Source organism: Zootoca vivipara, chromosome 1 (assembly GCF_965207765.1).
Source record: "Zootoca vivipara chromosome 1, rZooViv2.hap1.1, whole genome shotgun sequence".
Lineage (NCBI taxonomy): Eukaryota > Metazoa > Chordata > Lepidosauria > Squamata > Lacertidae > Zootoca > Zootoca vivipara.
In genome coordinates this window covers 112975509-112998031 of record NC_142582.1, presented here as the reverse complement: position 1 = coordinate 112998031, position 22523 = coordinate 112975509, and the positions used below count along the sequence as shown (strand labels likewise).

The 22523-nt window shown below is 44.8% G+C and overlaps 1 protein-coding gene across 1 annotated transcript in view; it reads left to right on the top strand.

Annotated features, from left to right (window-relative positions):
- CCDC88C (coiled-coil and HOOK domain protein 88C) overlaps nucleotides 1-22523 on the top strand; it is a 104006-nt gene that overhangs the window by 8708 nt on the left and 72775 nt on the right. Inside the window, exon 3 of the mRNA XM_060272263.2 lies at nucleotides 9312-9420. Within this exon, the coding sequence (XP_060128246.2) occupies nucleotides 9312-9420 (109 nt within the window). The remainder of the gene's footprint in view (nucleotides 1-9311; nucleotides 9421-22523) is intronic.

The window sequence follows — 22523 nt, the reverse complement described above, 5'->3', positions numbered from 1 at the left end:
TTAGAACAATGTTGTTGGACTCTGCAACTCCCAACACACCTGTTGGCTATGCTAGCAAGGGATGATGGGAGCTGGAGTTCAACAGCCTCTGGAGGACCACAGTTGATTTAAAGTATTCTGGACATCTTGCTGGGAGAAAACAAGGTGTAGCTCTCTCTCCACCATTGTCTGCTTTGTGCGCTTTCCTGAGGTACTTGTATGGATGGTGTTTGGAGAGAGTGCCGTAGACCTTTGGTCTGGCAAAGCAGTTCATCCATCTTCATATTATGGTCTTGCCGTGCATAGTCATCCAACTGAGACCAAGGTGAAGGACAGCAGGCAAATTGATGCCTGTAAGACAATCTTCTTCTATCCCTCCTGTGTTTCATAGGCATGTCTGTTTTGCCAGTATCTGCACTTAATATTTTATTAACCGCTTCCCAGGTGGCAAGCTGGAGAACCATACCTTAGCTATTGTTCCAGGGGCAGGGGTTTGTTATACAAGGAGAGTTCAACAAGTTATATTGCTTGTCTTTCATTGTTCCCTGTATCATAGCCTCCTTACTGATCTCACTGGGCCAGTAAAATATTTGTGAACCCAAAACTAATGATAAGATGGTCAGTTCTCAGTGAACACTACTGAAAATTACCAGAAGACTCTTAAAGCACGGACAGCCATTCTTGCATTCCTTCCTCACCATTCCCTGTGTAAGTTTCATATGGCAGAGTGGCCATGGAAACACTTTCAAGTAGTTTCACATAACAACTGTTGTGTGCTGAGTTCTTTTGTTCCTAGCTAGAGAAAGCAATAACCATGTACGCCCCACATAACAAGGACAGCTGTAGAGAAATGACTAAACTGTATGGGCTCTAAATAGTGCTGAAACCAGGATGTGGTGAAATCGGCAGCTGCCCATCACCGGAAGATAGGTGCATTGGTCTGCCACACATGCTTTCAGCTGCTCATCATGAGTGCCATGTTGCAAGCCAGATCTTGAACACAGGAGCAGGTCAGGAAACTATTGTCCAAGTTAGGGCAGCAGCTGAGACACTCTCACAAACTGAGTGCATAATACTGGCCAAATTATTTTGGGAACAGAGACAGAAAATCCCACTGTGGGAAATCTATCTGGCAAGGGGGGGGGGAATAAGGCATTAATAAATTGAAATCCATTTCCTGCCCTTTATTTATAAATATTTATATCTTCTTCTTCTTTGGCGATTCGTAGCTGAGTAAGATTGTCTTCCATAAACATGGCATGATGCTGGTTTATAGCAGTATTTTTTATTGATGGCCAAAATCAGATTGCCCCCTCCCCCTTTGCCTAATGCAGGCATAGGCAACCTTGGCTCTCCAGATGTTTTTGGAACTACAACTCCCATGATCCCTAGCTAACAGGGCCAGTGGTCAGGGATCATGGGAGTTGTAGTTCCAAAACATCTGGAGAGCCAAGGTTGCCTATGTCTGGCCTAATGGCTCAAAGCATTCACTTTTGTGCTTGGCACAATATGGCTTAGCTGTTGTTAAGTCCCCATAAATGTGCAATAAAATGCTTAATAAACTCACCTGTCCCCAGAATAATAAATAACTAAATAAAAATGGGTGCAATAATAAGCTAATAAGAACTTGAAAATATTGAAACAGGTATCTGTGATAAATGCTCTGGAATTTCTGACGCAATAGGTTCGACTGGTGGGCGCTTCCCCATGAATGGAATTGTGCTCATGAGATGCTACTGCCAGCAGAAGTGGGGAGCTGGCTTTCACTGATATCACCTTCCCCCTTAGTCCCTTGAAAATCTGTTCTAAAGCATTTGGAGGACTGTTCAACACAGCTTGAAAGGTGGTTCGAGGTACTGTGCAGGGGAAAGGGAGGACCAACAAATAAATGCTACCAAATGCTGGATCCCAGTTCCTTCTGCAAATGGAAGGAGCCATTTTGTTCACAAATGGTTGGCTGGAATCTCAGACACAGGCCTTTTGAACTGTTCCCTGGGGAACCTGGAGGTTCATTGGAAGCTTCTCAGCAGGGTTCCTCACCATAAAGATAAGAAAGAGTGGACAGCTCTGCCCACCACACCTGCTGTTTCCCCGCTGGCTTGTGCAGCCGTTGCAGAGTGTTTGTTTTGTTTTAGAACCCGCTCTCAGCTCATCTACGAGGCATTGATGTTGAGAGAACTGGTTTTTCTACTGCCTACCTCTACTGAGCGTGTCTCCTATTTATATTATTTATATAATATAATACCCTGCATCTCAAACACAACTGTTTTTGAGGCGAGCAAAATGCTCCCTGGAATTCTTTCTTAATGTATCGGAGTTTCTTTGCAGGTGAGTCAATGAGGAAAAGGTTCCCTGAAATAGGGAATAGCATTTTCCGGCTTTTGAAAGCCTACCCAAGCTCTTTGAACAAAAACAATTTCCGCGCCTATTTGGCATTTCAGTTAATCTTGGCATTTTTAGCATAAAGGTTAGACATGAGCTTGTTTTTCCATCATGTTCTTTCCAGTACACTACACTACACTGTGGTTATAATTGCAAGCAATAGAAAACTGGCCTTCGGAAGTCGTTTATCTTTCATGGCTGTAGTACAAGCAGTGGCAGGTGCCAAATATCCTAAATCACTGTGTTTTCTTTTACTTTTTGTTGACTCAGGACAGTGAGCTAAAAGGTGCTGGCTCTGTTGAATAGCCAGAAGAGCCTGTAGATATGAATATAAAACAATGTATAAATGTGAACAAATCTGTGAAAACTCTGCTTGTACAGTTCCCCACCCCCAACTTAGAAATATTTATTATAGGCATTTGCAACCTGCTCTTTATCCAAAGCTCCCCAGCCAGAGAAGCTCCCATGCCCCAAATTTATTATATAAACAAAGACAAGTACAACCCACAGTCCCTTTCAACTCCCAGAAATCCAAAAGTGAACCTGGAACGGACAGGATTCTAACTCAGACAGGCTTCTAGATTAGGCCATGTTTGATGCTGAGAGCTCAGTTGGCAGGCTGTCTGAGAGTTAAATGATTGAGTTGATACATTCTAAAATTAAAGGAAAGGTGAACAAAAAGAAGTTTGGGCCCACAGGGCACATGGCTGTGATGTGAATTTGCCAAATTGTTGTGTTCACATGCTATGGCTCCTGGTGCAATTGCTTTCCTTTTGTTTTTAAAACTTACAGTACTCGTCTCCCATATATCAGTTTCCAAACTTTCTTCCCTACAAACCACCTAATGGGTTTCCCACCTGTTGGAGCAAATTGTAATGTCTTTTCACTTCACCCCTGGCTTTAGACGTGATTGGGGGGAACCCACATTTGAAGATAATGGTCTTCTGCTGTTGTGTAGTTTGGGCATTCCCCGTGTCTGGCATCATCACGGGCAGGGAAGAGATTTTATTTATTTATTTATTTTCAGTTTAAAATTTTATAATCACATATGCAACATACAACATAAAAACAAGATTCCAAAGAATCTCCTGGACTTCACTCCTCCCCTTTCGTGGGTCCTATTGCTAGTCATTTCCTCCTGCATCTTTTATAATAATACAAATCTTTTACACCTCCGTTATGTCCAAAATTCACACTTAAACTACAAGTATTCCAATCTTGCTAATGATTTTAGCTGTTCACAATGGTTTTTAAGATACCGCATTTTTCCATATATAAGACGCCCCCATGTATAGGGGGGCTATTTTGGGGGACTCGGATGTAAGAAAATGGGGGTTAGATGTATCCATGTATAAGAGGCTCCCTAATTTTTGACCTTATTTTTAGGTGAAAAAACCTAGTCTTATGCACAGGAAAATACAGTAATTTATAAATTTTCCCCATCCCTTATTGGAATTTTGGTCTTCCTGATTCCTGATACTTCCGGCCATTTCTGCATAAACCATCAACTTTCGCCCCCACCTCAAAGTAGCCCTTTACTCCCCTGCCAGTGAATGGCTGGCAGGGGAGTAAAACCTACACTGTGGGTGGAAGCAAATCTTGCCCATCACCCCTGGAAATGGGGAAGCCAACCTGCCCCCGACAGAGTAGATCATAGAATCATAGAGTTCAAAGAGACCACAAGGGTCATCCAGTCCAACCCCCTGCCGAGCAGGAAACGCCATCAAAGCATTCTTGACATATGCCTGTCAAGCCTCTGCTTAAAGACCTCCAGAGAAGGAGACTCCACCACACTCCTTGGTAGCAAATTCCACTGCCGAACAGCTCTTACTGTCAGGAAGTTCTTCCTACTGTTTAGGTGGAATCTTCTTTCATTGGGGAGTAAACACTGCTCCTTCTCCTTTCCCCCTTTCAGACATTTCTAATGTAGGAGGAGTGTGTTGGTTTTTCCTAAGCTTTCCCAGTTTGGTGGGCTATTGGTAGTGAGGAAAACATTTATCCTCTCTCAGGCCCTGCAGGCCCGTGTTTGGTTTGGGGGAAGATGAGTGCCTCAGGTTTGGAAAGGAGACCTTGTGCCCCTTGTGATCCGTGGCAACTGCTTTTCCCTCCTCCTCCTCCCCATCCCCATTCAACCTTGATGGTTCACAAGTGAATGAAGCCAAAGTACAGTGGTACCTCAGTTTAAGTACACAGTTGGTTCCAGAAGTCTGTACTTAACCTGAAGCGAACTTTCCCATTGAAAGAAAATTTCGCTAGACTAAAATTTCGCTTAACGAAAGGATTTTCTGATCGGAGGTTGCCTCGCTATACAACGAGGTTTTCTATAGCCACCGCTTCGTCTTGCCCTTTCTCTTCCTTCCTCTCCCCCTGCCGCCGACAGAAAGGACAAATCCCGGGGTTCGGACAAGCGCTGCAAGCGCTTCCCCGAACCCTGGGATCTGTGCAGGCTCAGCAGCAGGGGGAGAGGAATGATTTCATTCCTCTCCCCCTGCCGCCGACAGCTTCGTCCGATCCCCGCTGTGTTGGGCGGGGTGAGGAGAAAGTGGAGTCCGCTTCTCCCTCCCCCCGACCGACAGAGCCGGCATTTGGTGGCAACGGTGCCTTCTCGGCGGAGGCAAGCGGGCGGGCTAGGTGTCCCTCCGGTCGCCTTCGCCAAGAAAGCCGGGCGCCTTCTCGGCGAAGGCAAGCGGGCGGGCTAGGTGTCCCCCGCTTGCCTTTGCCGAGAAAGCCAGGCGCCTTCTCGGCGAAGGCAAGCGGGCGGGCTGTCTTCATCTTGGGCACTGGCTTGGTGGCGGTGGGGGAAAGGCGCAGGATCGTTCCTTTGCCTTTACCCCACCCCGCCCGACAGAGCCGGATCCGATGAAGCTCTGCTTTGTCCGATCTGGCTCTGTTGTTGGCGGCAGCGGCGCTTGCTCTCTTGGCTCGGGGAAGGCAGGCAGGCAAGAGCCTGCCTGCCTTCCCCGAGCCAAGAGAGCAAGCGCCGCCGCCGCCAGTCCCCCGGAGCCCATAGGACATTAATTGACTTTTAATGCGTTCCTATGGGAAACGGTGCCTCGCTAGACAAATTTTCCGAAGGACGAATTGAGTCCTGGAACGAATTAATTTCGTCTAGCGAGGCACCACTGTAATGGAAAGTGGATTAATCCGTTTCAGACGGGTCTGCGGAGTACTTAAACTGAAAGTACTCAAACCAAAACGTACTTAAACCGAGGTATGGCTGTACTATACAAACCAAAGTGAAAGGGGAAGTGGTGCTGATGAAATGCTGTGCTGCAGTGTCTTAATTCTGCTGCTCCGAGGCCAAACCTTGCCTTTTGTGATGGAGCCAGTTTAACAGTCGCAGGTCTTGACAACCTAGAACCAAAAGCCTTTGGGTTCTAATCTTTCCCAGACATCTTTGAAAGCCTCGAGCTCTTGATTTTTGCCATTGCCTATTTTATTTTAAATATATTATTCACCAGATCTCTGATGAATTGGATTGAGCTCCTTGTAACGAGAGCTTTCCTTGTTTGTGAGCAGCTCAGCTGGGCCTCTTGTGCCCTGTCTTCATGCTGGGGCAAGGGGCAGATTCCACCAGTTGGCAGACCAGTCCTGGTGGCTGCACCAGCAGTTTCCTCTCAGTCATGGAAATTGCCTCTGAGGAAGGCTGGGACTGTGTGAGGATGGGGAATTTGTTTAAAAACCAGCTATGAATTTAAAATTTCAGCCTTGTGCACCTTATTTGATAGACTTGGTGAGTAGCTTGGGGTAAAAAACTAACCAAGTGTAAATTGATCACATTGTTACAACAGCTCTTACGCAATTGAGGTTTAAATACCGTGAAACAATCTGTTTAAGGTAAAAAAGACTTCCTTAATTGAGAAATACTCAGGGTCAGGCTGCCAAAGTGCCTGCCTCTGAGAAATACTTCATTTGTCTGTTTATTATATAACCGCTACTGCTGTTTAATTTTTGCACATAATACATATAGCAAGCTAGGTGCTTTTCAAATAAGACAGTTTCTGACCAGTCTATGCATACAGCAGAAAGAATATTGAGGGGGTTGACTTGTATCTGGAAGCCGCCCAGAGTGACTGGGGTATAAATAATAACATCATTATCATCATCACCATTATCCCTTCAGTCTGTAGATGAGCGAGTCACTTTTTTATTCTGCCTGTTAAGTGGGGAAACAAGTACAATGGTGATATGTTATAGCTGGCTCTTTCTTTCTTTCTTTCTTTCTTTCTTTCTTTCTTTCTTTCTTTCTTTCTTTCTTTCTTTCTTTCTTTCGCTTGCTTTAAATTAATAACAAACTGCAGTTCTTTACTTAGTAGAACATAAAAAAATGAAAGACAAACAGACAAAATCAGTGATGATTGAATGGGCTAAAGATATGGGGCACAACATTATGATGGCAGATTGGGAGAGGTTGTGGAAGAAGGGGATTAAGTTTACAGCATGTAATGTATTAAATGAAAATTTAATGAAAATGATGTATAGATGGTATTTAACACCTGTTAAGTTGGCTAAAATGTATCATAATAATAAGTGCTGGAAGTGTAAAGAAGAAGAAGGATTCTTCTACCACATGTGGTGGACATGCCCCAAAGTAAAAAACTTCTGGGAAAAGATTTATAATGAGTTGAAGAAAGTGTTGAAAAACCAGAAGCTTTTTTTACTTGGAATAATAGGGGAAGAAATTCCCAAAAAGGATGTTACTTTCTTTATGTATGCTACGACAGTAGCGAGAATATTAATTGCAAAATACTGGAAGAAACAAGAACTACCAACTATAGAAGAATGGCAGATGAAGATGATGGACTTTATGGAACTCGCTGAACTGATGGGGAGACTCCAAGACCAGACAGAGGAGACGGTGGAAGAAGTTTAAAGTTTATTTAGGGAAACATTGTGGTGTATACAAATTTGAGTTTATATGGGGGGGGATTCTTATTAGGCATTAGGGATGGAAGTAGATGAATTTAATATAGTTGTTTTGTTGTAAAGATATAGAGATAGTTTTGGAAAATGTTTAAAAGAATGATTAGGAAACTGCTAAAGAAGATTTGAAAAGGAAATCAGTTAGGGGGGACTTGGGGAAGTTCCTGAAACAATGGTTTGAAGAGTTAGAAGAAAATTAAAATGATTATAGGTATTGTTATTGTGCGTTTTTTCTTTTATTGTGGTATGTTTTCTTTTTTCTTTTTATGTATATTTTTATAGTGTTTGTATTTTTCTCTGTTTTTTTGTCTGATTGTATAAAATCAATAAAAATTATTATTAAAAATAAATAAGTAAATAAATAGCCTTCCTATTTGCATCCTGAAGTAATACTGTACTGTTTACAGCAGCGTTTCTCAACCGCTGTTCCGTGGCACACTAGTGTGCCGCGAGACGCTGGCTGGCGTGCGGCGACGAGAAGGGCGGTTCGCATTGTCACGTGCCTGGCGGCCGCCAATAACCAACGCTAACCCGCCAGAAAGCAATATTTCTCCTCCTCTTTCCCAAAGCTCAATGCAAACGAGCCTGGCGGCCGCCAATACAAAACACTGGCCCGCCGGACGGCTTGTGAAGCCTTATTACAGGAGATTGCAACCAACACAGCAATTGGCAAGTGTTTCTTACAGTCATAATTATAGTCAATATAGGGCGGCACAGAGTTAATTTTTTTAACTTTTTTAATGGTGGTGTGCCTCGTGATTTTTTTCACGGAACAAGTGTGCCGTGGCCCAAAAAAGGTTGAGAAACACTGGTTTACAGTACAACAGTACAGCACTGTATAGTCTACTTTCTTACCCCATTACCTTGGGAAAGGTAAAGGTAAAGGGACCCCTCACTATTAGGTCCAGTCGTGACCGACTCTGGGGTTGCTCGCTCATCTCGCATTACAGTGGTGCCTCGCTAGACGAAATTAATTCGTTCCACGGGTCTTTTCTTATAGCAAAAAATTCGTCTAGCGAATCCCATAGGAATGCAGTGAATTATTTTTTTTTGCCCATAGGAACACATTAATTGAATTTCAATGCATTCCTATGGGAAACCGCGATTCGCTAGACGAATTTTTCGTAAAATGCATTCGTCTAGCGAGGCAAGCTCCACTCGAAAAATCCTTTCGTTAAGCAGAAATTTCGTTAAGCAGGGCATTCGTTAAGCGAGGCACCACTGTATTGGCATACAGCTTCCGGGCCATGTGGCCAACATGACTAAGCCGCTTCTGGCAAACCAGAGCAGCACACGTGGAAAGCCTTTTCCCTTCCCGCTGGAGCAGTACCTATTTATCTACTTGCACTTCATGCTTTCGAACTGCTAGGTTGGCAGGAGCTGGAACCGAGCAATGGGAGCTCACTCCATTGCAGGATTCGAACCGCCGAACTTCTGATTGGCAAGCTCTAGGCTCTGTGGTTTAACCCACAGCGCCACCCGCGTCTCAATCACCTTGGGAAGCATGGTATAAAAGTCATTATACATGTTATACGTAGAATGAGATGTTCGTATTTTGGACCACGAAATTTAATTCTGCAAGTAGTATTAATTTTGGAATGTCATATGTTCTATATGACTCCCTATATGTAGTGAAACTAGCATAATATTCTCTCTCTCTCTCTCTCTCTCTCTCTCTCTCTCTCTCTCTCTCTCTCTGTGTGTGTGTGTGTGTGTGTGTGTGTGTAAAGGCTAGGTTAACCCTTTTAGCCTGCAAGCATAGTTCTCCAGCCATCTATTTTGAAATCTCAACCTTGCACCTTCAGCCCAAAATAGACCACTTCTGAATCCTAGCACCTCATTCTTTCTAACTTGTGGAATGACCTTGTGATTAGGAAGGTCAAAGAGGTTACGGAATTTACAATGGGTAAATTTTGAGAAGGAGCAAATAAAGGGCAATTGAGGGACATAGCAAAGATACTGCTTAAACAACAAAGTAATTACTGAATTCCTTTGGATTTCCTAAAATCCCAGTCTTCCTCTTTCAGAGATCCGAGACCCACAAACCAGCGTGTCAACAAGCATGTCAACAATGATGTCAACCTACGGATTCAAAACCTCACCATCTTGGTCAGAAACATCAAGACCTATTATCAGGTATATCTTATGTACTTTTTGTGCCTGGTATGCTAAAGAGACACTTGCCACAGGAAATAAAAGAGGAAGTGGTTTGTGATGAAATGTTTTCAGTTAGTGCTCTGATCCTTGCAGCAAATCAGGTGTGGGTACATTTAAACGGGAAGAGTATTTTAGCTCTACATGACCACAAATTCCCAGTATTGGGTAGTTTGTGTAAATTGTTGGACAATAGACCTTGCTGCGAACTTGTTGAAACAAGCTACCTTCAAACTATGTTTTTTAATGTGCATTGCCAATTTCCCAGAAACCCTTGACCTTAGTAGGCTTGCCAAACTATTCCATAGTTCAACATCCATCATTGATCAATAAGTAGTAATTTCCTCTGATGTTCTTCCTCATCAATTTACTCTTCTGTGACTTGCATCCAGTTTGAAATGCATGCAAAATGTATACGTGGTCAGGACAAAAAATCCATTAATAGGAACCATGTATGGCCATATGAAGGATTTTTGTTTGTGTACCTGGACTATTGGTCTGCTTGAGTAATACACTTAAAAAGAATGTCACACCATAGCTCACATTTTAAGAGGACTTCCAATTTCTGTTCTGCAATAATACTTTGACACAATGGTTATCAGACATACCAACCTCGGCCCCCTGAATATTTGTTTTAAGGGAGCTAGCCCCCCCTTCAAATTAAGGCAGCCTGAGAGTGTCACAGTTCCAGTGGCCAGCTCCTCCAGAGCCCTCGGCTGCCTCCTGTCGTGTGCAGTTTATCACATGGGCATGACACAAACTGGGCCCTCTCAGTTTTGGGGGCAACCTCGCACCTCTGATGAATATCATCCAAAAACTTTATGGAAACCAAGTCTAAAATAGAATATACAGTAGTATTTTTCTCTAGATGAATGTGACCATCAAATATTAAGTGTCTCATGGTGATTACTATTCTGTACCACCATATCATAAATAGTCAGGCCAGTGTACAATGAAAAGACATGACAGTTAAAACCAATGCAAATACATTTCAAAGTGTCTACCAAAAAAGGGAAAAAAGCTAAATTAATAGGTTAAAGATGTAGGTGGAAGAATTCAGTATCGTAGTTAACGCTGCACAGCAAAATGACTGAATAAATTATTTTTAAAGTCAGGAAGGCAATCAAACCTGCAAACAGTGGGATTTTCAAAAACAAAATCTGTGGTATCTGTGATATGTTGGAAGGGTTAACTTCTGAGTCTCCTCAGCTATAATGCTTGAATGTGCCATCAATGCAATAATTAGAGCAGCTTCCCTTGTGAAGTGCTCCCATTGTGTAGTGTCTGGGAACCAGCTTTCATTGTTCACCCTCAGTTTGCATATGTTGCAAATGTTCCCATAGAACAGCAGAGGTTGATCAGTCCATGCTTCTCTTGGAGATTCCCTGTTGTCTATAAATTAATTCTGACTACTCAGTTGCGTACTGCTAGAAAGGTCAGGCATGTTTCATTGTTTCTAATGAATTAGGAAAACACACAAGCAGATGTGTGGGTTGCATGCTTTGTAGTCCTCAAGATACGTAGAAAAACACGAGTTTACCTGTGGGGCTTTTGTGTGTGTGCCGATGTCCAATTTCATCATGCAGTAGATGAGCTACTTTGCTACAGAAGAGCACGTGGTTCCGTCAGGATGGCTATTTTTTCAATCCAGATTACAGTGAAGGTAACATACTTTACATATGTCAATGTTTCTGTCCAATGCAGAAGCTTTGACTTTCACTCCAAGGTCATTATAGAACCTGGCATGTAGAAATCATGCCTGAGAAGTATTAAAAGAAATAATAACACCATATAGAGGTGCCCTAAGATTTCGCCAGTTAATCACTGGCCATCCTGCTATTACATTCCTGCTTTTCAGACAGATTGTTCTCTAAAACACACAGAGTCAGAGGGCTTGGAAGTTGGTGTAGCAAAGAGAAATAACTCAAAATCAGGCAGCTTACCCGTTCCAGCATCTTACCAGTTCCAGGCTGCTGAATGTATTTTTATACCCTCATAAATCTAGTTGCTATTATTGTAATGTGAATAGTAAAAATCTGCATTTCATAATGTAGGAAGGCTGGTAGCAAGACAGAGTGTGTTTTTGTTTCTTTTTATCCTGTGTCTCCAAATGTCTAATTACGTGGCTTCTTTGTCTTGCTGCTGCTTTTGTCCCTGGAATAGGTTGTGTTCTTCTTCTTCTTCTTGTTGTTGTTGTTTTTAAAGTAGAGCAGCTTTTGAAAAACTCCCATGTGGGTTTAGGAAGACCCAGAAAATGCTTCACATTTCGTAACCAATTTTCTGCCGTATGTAAAACGAGTTGTGCCGTCTGATAGCTATCAGAGTAATTTCTCAGAGTAACCCCCTCTCTGCCCTTTTCGTTTTTAAATAAAAGCTTTGGGTGAGCTACATTTTAAGCAGTATCTCCTAATAGCAGGAGGTAAGCTGGGTTAGCAAGGGAAAATGTGATTGATTTAAATTGCAGCCTGGAAACAGGGGGGAAGGTTCCTGAGAAACAATAGGAGTGAGATTTGCCGCTTCCGCAAGGGAAGTGTGAACTTCAGAATGCCACATTTTTAATTATGGTTTTCCTTTGTCCAGTTCTTTGCTAAACAGCTATATCTTTGTAGGATTGTGTCTTGGGATAAACAAACGTGGCATGCTTAACTTTGTTATTCTTTGGCAGGTGAAATTGCATAGTAGTCACTTTTTTTAAATCCCCCGTTATATTCTAATCCTTCAGCTTGGGCTTCTTAAGAGAGCAGGACCAGTAAACCTTTGATCCACCCCCATCTGCCTGAAAATCAGATATGAATACATTCCATAATGTATGTGTTTTGACATTTCCTGTGTTTTGCTTTTTTGGTTCTGAAAGAGAGCACAGCCTTGAAGCCACACTGCCAATTAAAGCATGTTTGGCTCTGTCCCTGGCCTCTGAAGTATTTATGGCTGTAGCAAAATTCTGATCTGAAAATCCATGTAGGGAACCCTGACGACATTTTTGTCACACTTTGGGTGGTAGCGTTTATTATTTGTGCAAGAACTGCAGCACTCACAACAGTGCCTCCGTTTGTTTATTTGCAAGGTCTCTTGCCCACCCTTCACTATAAGGGCTTGGGGCAGGTTAGAAAGCAAAATAATGTATGATGATAAAAGCAAATAAAACATTTGCAATTATGAAACAAACAGACCCATTCCAGATGGAAGAGAACAGCATAAATTCAGCAAAAGAGGATGGTCCCACAGGAAAAAAAACACCCAACCCACTGTCAAAGGCCAAGTGAAACACAGGCAATTGCATGATATTGCAAGCCATGTTGAGGGTTAAGTAAGACAACTGTGGGCCGCCGGCCAAAAAAAAAAAAAAGTAAGACAACTGTGGCCTTCCAACAAAATGTTGTAGTGTAAAGTGTTCATGTTTAGCGCATAGCTGCCAAGTCTCCCGCCAAAAAATGCGGCATCAGCAGCGGCGCGGCACCGGAAGTCGCTTCTATGCATGTCCGGACATGCGTAGAAGCGACTTCCGGTGCCGCGCTACCCATGTACGGGCACTTGCCCCCAAATTGGTGCCCTCCAGTGGTTCGAGCAGGGAGGTTGTATGAGTGCTCACTGGAAGGACAGATCCTGAAGCTGAGGCTCCAAGAAGAGAAGACTCCCTGGAAAAGACCCTGATGTTGGGAAAGATTGAGGGCACAAGGAGAAGGGGATGACAGAGGACGAGATGGTTGGACAGTGTTCTCGAAGCTACCAACATGAGTCTGACCAAACTGTGGGAGACAGTGGAAGACAGGAGTGCCTGGCGTGCTCTGGTCCATGGGGTCACGAAGAGTCGGACATGACTATACGACTAAACAACAATGAGATCTAAATGGAACCTCAGTTAGTATATCTGGCTGCTGAGTTTTTGGGCCAACTGAACTTTCAGAGTCGTCTTCAACAGCCTCACATAGAGAGTACTGCAATAATGCAGTCCGGAAGTTTCCAGAGTAATGGAGTACAGTGGCCAAGTCATTTCTGTCCAAAAGGAGCCACAGGTGGCAAACCAGGCATAGCTAGAAAAAAATGCACTCCTAGCCACTGAGGTCACCTGAGCATGCATTGACAGTGTGGAATTTAAGACCACACTACAAGGAGTGGACCTGCCCCTTCCAGGTGCAACCACACCTCTTGGATGTGAGGACACCAAACACCTCTGTCTTTTCCAGATTCAGCTTCAATTTGCCTGTATAGTCATACCTCGTGTTGCGTCTGCTGCGGGTTGCGTGTTTTCGTGTTACGAACGCAGCGGACCTGGAAGTGTTTACTTCCTGGTTTCGCCACGCGCACATGCACAGAAGCACACTATCGCGCTTCCGCGCATGCGCAGAAGCGCCACTTGGGTTGCAGACTTTTCGGGGTGCGAATGGCACCCTGGAACAGATTGGGTCTGCAACCCGAGATACCACTGTACTCAGAAGGATAAGGGAGACAAGGAAGTAATATCTTCTCATAGTGGCATTTAAGGCTATAGTCCTATGCTCACCGATCTGGGAATAAGTCATTGAGCTAATATACAGCCCCTTTTGGTTGACGAGCCTAGGATTGAACTTTAAATTTAACCAGGTGTTGCCCTAGATCTGACTGAGGTGTCTGGATGGTACCAGACACCTCAGTCAGCAGGGTACACCTATCTGGGGAGATGGTGTTTTGGAGTTGGTGCAGCCTTGGTGTAGACACTTGCTTTTATTGGCATGTTTGGTGTTTTTTTTAAAAACCCAGCACAGATACTGACTTTCGGGTTTTAAGCCATTTCACTTCTATCGCACTTTAATCTGGCTAATATGAATTTATTCAACAGACTGATATACCTTCTGTGGAGCTGTCACTGTCAGAATCACTGAACACGAGGTATCAGTCTAATTGCAGCAAAGCATAGGAACGAGACAATCAGCCAGCCATCGTTGAAGCTAATGTGTGCTAATGCATAAGAGATTGGCATGGTGGCATCTGGGGCTGGGTAACGTCTGCAGTTAACCAAGAGACATGCAGCTTCGAGACAATTTTGACATTCATTGGGTTAAAGGGAGGGAAAGGTCACTCGGGGTTAATGCTTGGCTTATTTGGAACAGCTGTGTTGTGCTAAGGCTTAAAGGGCTATGTTCCTCTGGGAACTTGGAAGAATCCATAGCTAGAAAATGGAAGCAGGTGGATCTCCTTTAGGAATCCATTGGCTTATGGAAGCACAACATACTCAGCGTATTTCGGATTCAACACCTCATAAAAGGACCATAAATGTTTACAATTGCTTGACCCAGCGGAAAGTTGTTCCTCTTTGTACTGCAGCATCGCTGAGTGTTGGGTGTTCCCCTCTTGCAGAGCTACAAATCCCAGAGTTCCCTGGGAAGAGAGATTGACTGCTAAGCCACTCTTGAGAACTGGAGCTCTGTGAGAGAAAGAGGTGTCTCCTAAGAACTCTCAGCACCTTTAACAAACTACACTTCCTGGGGTTCTTGCGGGGAAGCCATGACTGTTTAAAGTGGTACGATACTGTACTGGTTTAAGTGTGCAGTACAGTGGTACCTCTACTTACGAATGTTTCTACTTACGAATGGGGCTCCGTCCGCCATCTTGGATGTGGTTTAGATAGGATTTTTTCTACTTACAAATTTTTAGATAGGGTTTCTTCTACTTACGATTTTTTTTCTCCCAATGCATTCCTATGGGATTTGACTTGCAATTTTTTTCGACTTACAAATGTGTGTTCGGAACGCATTAAATTCATAAGTAGAGGTACCACTGTATAGTGCAAATGGGGCCTGTTTTCCTGCTCCTCTGCTTCCAATTCCAAGGCTGCCATCTCCTCTTGAGCTGGAAGAAAATTATTTTTGGCCAGAGAGTTCCCATATTCTTTTTGATAATGAAATAATATTTGACATGCATTGATTACCATATAGAAAAGCAACACACTATATTCTAGAGATGCACTTTATACCTGCAATGCAAGCATGCATCTGGGCTGGGCTTTCACTGTAACATTATTGGAAATGCAAGCAAACTGCTCTCTTAACAGTCACCGTCTCTCTTGGTACATACAGTGGACCTGCCACTTACATAATTGCACCTTTAGGTCTGTGGCCAAAAAGTAAACAAATAAATGAAGAGCGGTGGAAACTTGCCAGAGAAATACTTTTTGAGCCCTCCGTTATGCTTACCAGGCTCTCCCAGGGCGAGCCCAGTAAGCAAGGCAGAGGGCTCAAAAAAGCAAGCCTCAGTAAGCAGGGCAGAGTCCAATACCGTGTTTCCCCCTTTTTAAGACACCGTCTTATAACTTTCCCCCCCTCAAAAAACACAGGGTGGCTTACTTTCGGTGGGATGTCTTATTTTTTTATTACCGGTACGGTTTTTACGGTTCAGGGCGCTGGCTCAGGGCGCTGCTGGGCTGTCTTGAGTGCTCGGCGCTGCAGCAGCCCCCAGTTCCGGGTGGCGGGGTGGCAGGCGTCTTTGGCCAGGCAGAGGCCGCTGGCTCATGCACTCCGCCCGCCGCTGCAGGGCGCTCCAAGCTCCTTGGCCGGGCCAGGCAAGGAAGAAGCAGTGAGCCCAGCAGTGGCGGCAAGCACGGAAGTGGCAGGGATGGCGGTGGACGAGAAGGCAGAGCGCGGGGATGCAGCCAGCAAGGCGGGAGCGCGATCAGCTGTTAAGCAGAGCTCTTGGAGCGCCTCATCATAGCTGATCGCGCTCCTGCAGTGCTGGCTGCATGGAGTGACTCTGTGAGTGGAGGTGCCTGTGGAGGTTGGTTTCCGCGGCGCGGAAGTATGGCTTATTTTCGGGGTATGTCTTATATTTCTCAAATACTTAAAAACCCTGCCATGGCTTACTTTATGACTACGTATTAAAAAAGGGGAAACAGGGTAGCTTTTGGAAGGCCACATGTTCCCCATTTCTGATTTGGAGGATTTGAGGCTTCTGATAAATTCCAAAGCCCATCCTGCTTTGCAAATACACTCCCAGAATTCACTCAATTTCCCATAGGCATGGCAAATTTCAACATGTACTTCACTTGTGTTATGTTGCAAAGTTAGCAGTGCATCCTGAGGAGCAGCCCTAACCTACACACAGAGCACCCGGCGTTTTGTCGTTTCTGGGTTCATTCCTGTTATCCAGAAGCCTGATCATGTGAGCTGTTCTTCAGTATGTTAAGCTGACAACAAAGCAACTCGAGTGCTAAGCATTGTTGCTGAATCCTTTGCATAATTGATCATTTATGTACTGTACTAAATTCTTGTACTGAGTACTAATTGTTTTTTTTTTTGCCATTGCCATTTGCTTTGGCTCTTTTGCTTGACAACCTGTTGAAGATTTCAAAAGCAATAGTATAGCCGTCACAGATGACTGGAACATTTGTTTTTAGTAGCCAATTTAAAACCATCCTCTTTGACTTACTCCACCAGATTGGTTAAATGCCTTTTTTGTTTAGGGTTGGTGAGTCACCCTGTTGCCAATGAAAAAGTATTTGCACTTCATAATTAGTTTTAGTTACTGTTGCCTACAAAAGTCAAGAAACATTGCTGATTTCTTCCTAGTCAGATTTCAAGACTGCTTTGCAGCTGGGGCATATTTCGGCTTCATTAACTATGAACTCCAAAATCTGGGATCCCCTCAAAACTGGTGCCAAAGTTTTGCAACTGGAAGCTGCAGATTTCCACACTGAACAAGAATAAGGTTGCCATACATCTGGAATTTCCTGGACATCCTGGAATACTGCAGTCAGAAGCAGTGTCTGGGCAGAAAGCTAAAAAATGTCCGGACATATGGTAACCCATGTTGGTAGTGTCATTTTTGGCAATTTCCCTTTAAAAAAGCTCAGAAGTGTCTTTTCTTTTTGCGATTTTGCCCCAAAAGCTCAACGACTTTCTTCAGGTTAATGAACATGTAGACCAGAATCTTCAAATGACAATCCACTTTAAAGGAGGTAGTTGTGAATCCTCTCTTTAAGAGGACCTCTTTGGACCCAGAAGTGTTAGATAACTATTGCCCAGTGGTGAAGATACCCTTTTTGGGCAAGGTACCTGTAAGAGTGGTGGCCACCAAGCTTCATGTGTGTTTGGAGGAAAGTTGATTATTTGGAAATTTTGGATAACTCTCAACTTCAAAGTATGGCTGTGCTTCAGTTCTCACTGCTTCATCTCATAACAATTTAGGGTTTGTATATCTGAAGGACCACCTCCATACCTATCAACCTTCTCAGGTGTCCTTGGAGAGGACATTCTCTGTGGTAGCCCCTAAACTATGGAACTCCCTCCCCACAGTGATGCATCTAAGCATATTCATTGTATTCAGCTTTCACTGTATGCTGAAGACACACCTCTTTGGCATTTAAGGTACCATACTTTTTCGTGTATAAGACTTGGTTTGTTTTTTTTACTGAAAAATCATGTTTAAAATCGGGGGTCGTCTTATACATGGGTAGTGCCTAGGGCATAGCTGCCAAGTCTCCCATTTTCCCCGGGAAACCCCCGTTTTTAAAGCCGTTTCCCGTTGTCGTGATGCTAAGTCCAAATCTCCATTCCTGTAACTTGACGCCATTAGTTCAAGTCCTATCCTCTGGAGCAGCAGAACAGAATGAAGCTCGCTCCATCTTCCATGCGACAGAGAAATTGAATTGACAGAGATATTTGAAGGTGGCTATCATAGAATTGGGACCCAGGTGGCGCTGTGGTTAAACCACTGAGCCTAGGGCTTGCTGATCAGAAGGTCGGCGGTTCGAATCCCTGTGATGGGGTGAGCTCCCGTTGCTTGGTCCCAGCTCCTGCCAACCTAGCAGTTCGAAAGCACATCAAAATGCAAGTAGATAAATAGGAACCGGCGTTTCCATGTGCTGCTCTGGTTTGCCAGAAGCGGCTTTGTCATGCTGGCCACATGACCTGGAAGCTGTACGCCGGCTCCCTTGGCCAATAATGCGAGATGAGTGCGCAACCCCAGAGTCGGTCACGACTGGACCTAATGGTCAGGGGTCCCTTTACCTTTTCCTGTACCAACGGCAATGAAATAAATTCATGCGATGTACCACATGCCGTACATTGCAATATATGAATGCCATGTAAAATATTCAGGAGCATAAAATATTCAGGAACGGTAGAGGAGCCAATCTTGTTTGTGTCTTCATAAGAGCTCATTAAGCCAAAAATTGTTATCTGCCACTTTATTACAGGCCCCAGAAACTGGGACGAAACCTTAACAGCAGCTTCTCACCTGTGTTTCATCTTTCAAAAACAAATCCTTTTGAGAAGGCTTATTTAAAGCTGGTCTCTTAAAGTTGCCATCAGCAAAATGTGTGGCATATGCCCTGGAGGGGTATGTAACACATAGCTGCCAAGTTTTCCCTTTTCTCACGAGGAAGCCTATTCAGCATAAGGGAATTTCCCTTAAAAAAAAGGGATAACTTGGCAGCTATGGGTATGTATGGGTGGTAGCCTGGACCGACTTTGACTAAGCAACCTACATTAGCCTCATTAAGGAGAGCTTCCTCTGAGTGTCTCTGTGTTGCATATGTGCGGTGAAACATCTTCCTTGTCATTAATGAGAGAATCATCCCCTCTGCTGTGCGCATCTCTTTCATGTGCCCTGTCATTGCCCTTCATGCAGTTTAATTCAGAACTTAGTGGCCCTTGAAATAACTCCTTCAGCTCTTGATGGACATTTTTGCTGAGGCAAAGTAGTCCGCTTGGTTGTGTTTGTTTAATGCATCGCAGTGGCAGCACGATTGTCATATTTCCTAAGCGGGCGGCTGAGCATCAGTAGGGGCCAAGAGGTATAAAAAAAAATTAATAATATAACAGTAGCAATAATAAAACTGATCGGGGGTGGGTGGGAGGAATGGTGCCTAGACGTTCTGTTGTGGTGACTATGACCTAAGTTTTAAGATGCCATTTGGCGATTAGCTTATATATCTTAGTTTCTAACACTGATCCTATCGATTCAAATTGATGGTCTCCTGCAGGATTAGCTTTTGCAGAGGAATGAGCTAATATCTGTACCGTGTTTCCCCTTTTTTAAGACGTAGTCATAAAGTAAGCCAGGGCAGCAATTTTAAACATTTGTAAAATGTAAGACATACCCCGAAAATAAGACATACCTCCGTGCCTGCCAGCTCAGGGCCTGGAACTGGTGGCTGCTGCAGCAGCAAGCGTGCGGAGCACCCAAGCCAGCGGCTGGTCCACTGCCGAGCCTGTCCGAGGAGCCTTACACCCCGCCGCCCGGAACCGGCTGCTGCTGCAGCGCCGAGCACGCGACATCGCCGAGCACTTGGAGTGCGCGGCAGTGCCGAGCGGAGCCCCTGAAACAGCGGCCGGGCATCTGCTGAGCCCGGCCGAGGAGCCTTCCACCCCGCCGCCTGCAACCGGCGGCTGCTGCAGTGCCGAGCGCGCGGCATCGCCGAGCACTCAGAGCGCGCGGCATCGCCGAGCGGAGCCCCTGAGCCTGTGGCCAGGCCTCTGCCGAGCCTGGCCGAGGAACCTTCCACCCCGCCGCCCGGAACTGGCGGCTGCTGCAGAGCCGAGCGCGCGGCAGCGCCGAGCACTCAGAGCGCGCGGCAGCGCCGAGCGGAGCCCCTGAGCCTGTGGCCAGGCCTCTGCTGAGCCTGGCCGAGGAGCCTTCCACCCCGCCGCCCAGAACTGGCGGCTGCTGCAGTGCCGAGCGCGCGGCAGCGCCGAGCGGAGCCCCTGAGCCCCGAGGAGCCTTCCACCCCACCGCCCGGAACCGGCGGCTGCGGCAGCGCTGAGTACTCAGAGCGCGCGGCAGCGCCAAGCGGAGCCCTAGAACCAGCGGCCGGGCCTCTGCCGAGCCCGGCCGAGGAGCCTTCCTCCCTGCTGCCCAGAACCGCCGCTGCTGCATCGCCGAGCGTGCGGCATCGCCGAGCGTGCGGCATCGCCGAGCGCGCAGCAGCGCCAGGCGAAGCGCCAGGCGGAGCGGCCCACCACCCTGAACCAGCTGCTGGAGCGCACCGAGTGCTCAGCAGCTCGGAGCACCCTTGCCCCTTTCTTCTTCTTCTTCTTCACTCTCTTTTTTTCCCCATACGCCCATCCTGTCAACAGCATATCCTCTGCTTTACCGGTAGGTGATAGAAATAAATGAGAGAAAAGCTACATCAGCAGAAAATAGACAGATTTCTGTCTGATCTTTATTTCCTAGGAAAGTCTTCCCACTGCAAAAGTAGACTGCAGCATTAACTCAGATCTCATGCACATTTAAAGAACTTGCTTTCCCTCAAAGAATTCTGGGCATTATACAGTAGTTTACTCCTCATAAATTTACAGTTCCCAGCCAACCCTTAACAAACTACATTTTTGCATACATTGTATTGTTCTAATACATACAACAGCCTTGTCAGGTAGGACAGAGCCCAGCAGCGCTGTGTGCAGCGCCCTGAGCCAGCGGCCTGGCCCGGCCAAGGAGACCGTAAGGTAATAAAAACCATAATAAAAAAATAAGACATCCCACCAAAAATAAGCCGCCCTGTGTTTTTTTGAGGAAAAAAAGTTATAAGACGGTGTCTTAAAAAAGGGGAAACACGGTAGCTCTCTCGTTTCCCGCCAGCCATTTCTTAGAATCAACTAGTTCATGGTATTCTTTGTGTGTGTGTGTGTGGGGGGGAGGAACTGGTTTGACCAGGTAAATTAACACCTTGGCATGGATAATCTTTCACAATGACGTAAGCAGAGTTTATTGTAGTAGTAAGAAGGGTTTTTTTAACAAGGCTATTCTTCTTTCAACCAGGCCTTCCTTACTTTTATGAAGTTGCTTGATATGTTTGCATATTTCGTGAGCAGTGTGGTAGCAGACTACATGAATTTAAAGTTTCCTGCCCTTTGACATGCTTAAACTATGCATGCGTTCTATACTTCCTGGTGTGGAAGATGGTTTTGGTTTCTGTTCCAAAGAATAGCATCGGAACTGCCTCCAAATAAGAGTTGTAACTAAATGTATTGTCTTCCGTAGACTCTCCTTCATTGGAGGTTATCAAGCAGAGTTTGGATGGCCATCTGTCATGGATGCTTTAGTTGGGATTCCTGCATTGCAGGGGGTTGGACTAGATGACCCTTGGGGTACCTTCCAACCCTACAGTTCTATGATTCTATGACCCTCTGACATTCCCCCCTCCATTTGTTTCCTGCATTTGGTGCCTACCCTTCTTTCAGATGGGAGCCTAACACAAACTCCCTCCAAAACACATTAAAATATACATTTTGTATGTGTTTATTCTCTCGGACAATTCAGTACCATTCTAAATTTCCACAAGAAAAGAAACTTTAATGGCATTATTCAAAAGACCATAACACTTAAAACACAAACAAACAAACACCCCTCAAAACATATATTTTTAAAAAACCGAATTAGCCAAATGAAGAAAGTTGGCAGTGCTACAAGGAACCTCAAAAACTGGCCTGACCAGGAGTATTGTGTGGGTTAATCTTTTGTAAATGTTAATGATTATATGATGCCTCTTCTGGTGTTTGTGACAGACTGCAGGATAAAGGGATCTTAGCAGGTCTGTGTTGCACCTGCTAATTTTTATTTATTTATTTGCTGGTGACTTTCCTGGGCAGTCCCAGGAGAAGTATTAAATGTCTCATGATTTCTAAAGTGTATTAATGAAGAAAGATTGGTGAACTTTTCCTTGACAACCAAAATGTATTTTTAAAAAGCCACCCTAGTTGGAAATGTTTGGCTGATCGCGGGAGATGCCTCACATCAGTGGGAGGAAAACCCCAGAGGAGGAGAAACTAAAGCTCAGCAAATGAATTTGCGTTAACAGTATTAGTTATACACAAGATGCACAACAGATTACTTTAAATGGAGATAATTGGTGATGTAGCCTTGTCTCAGATTCGTGAGCGCTGATGATGACTAGTGATGGCATCTGAAACATCTTCCAGAGCTGGTGCCAGTGGTCAGCATAGCGGGTCACCTGTCAAGGCCAGTGCCTCAGCAAGGACCCCACAGCCAGCTTCTGGAGCCCCCTGGCTCTGCTGCCGCCTGGTCAGCTGCTCTCTCTGAAAGAGTTAGTTGTGAGAGAAGCAAGGTTGAAGGGCATTATCCTTCATTCAACTTTCTTGCTAGCTGGTTATGCA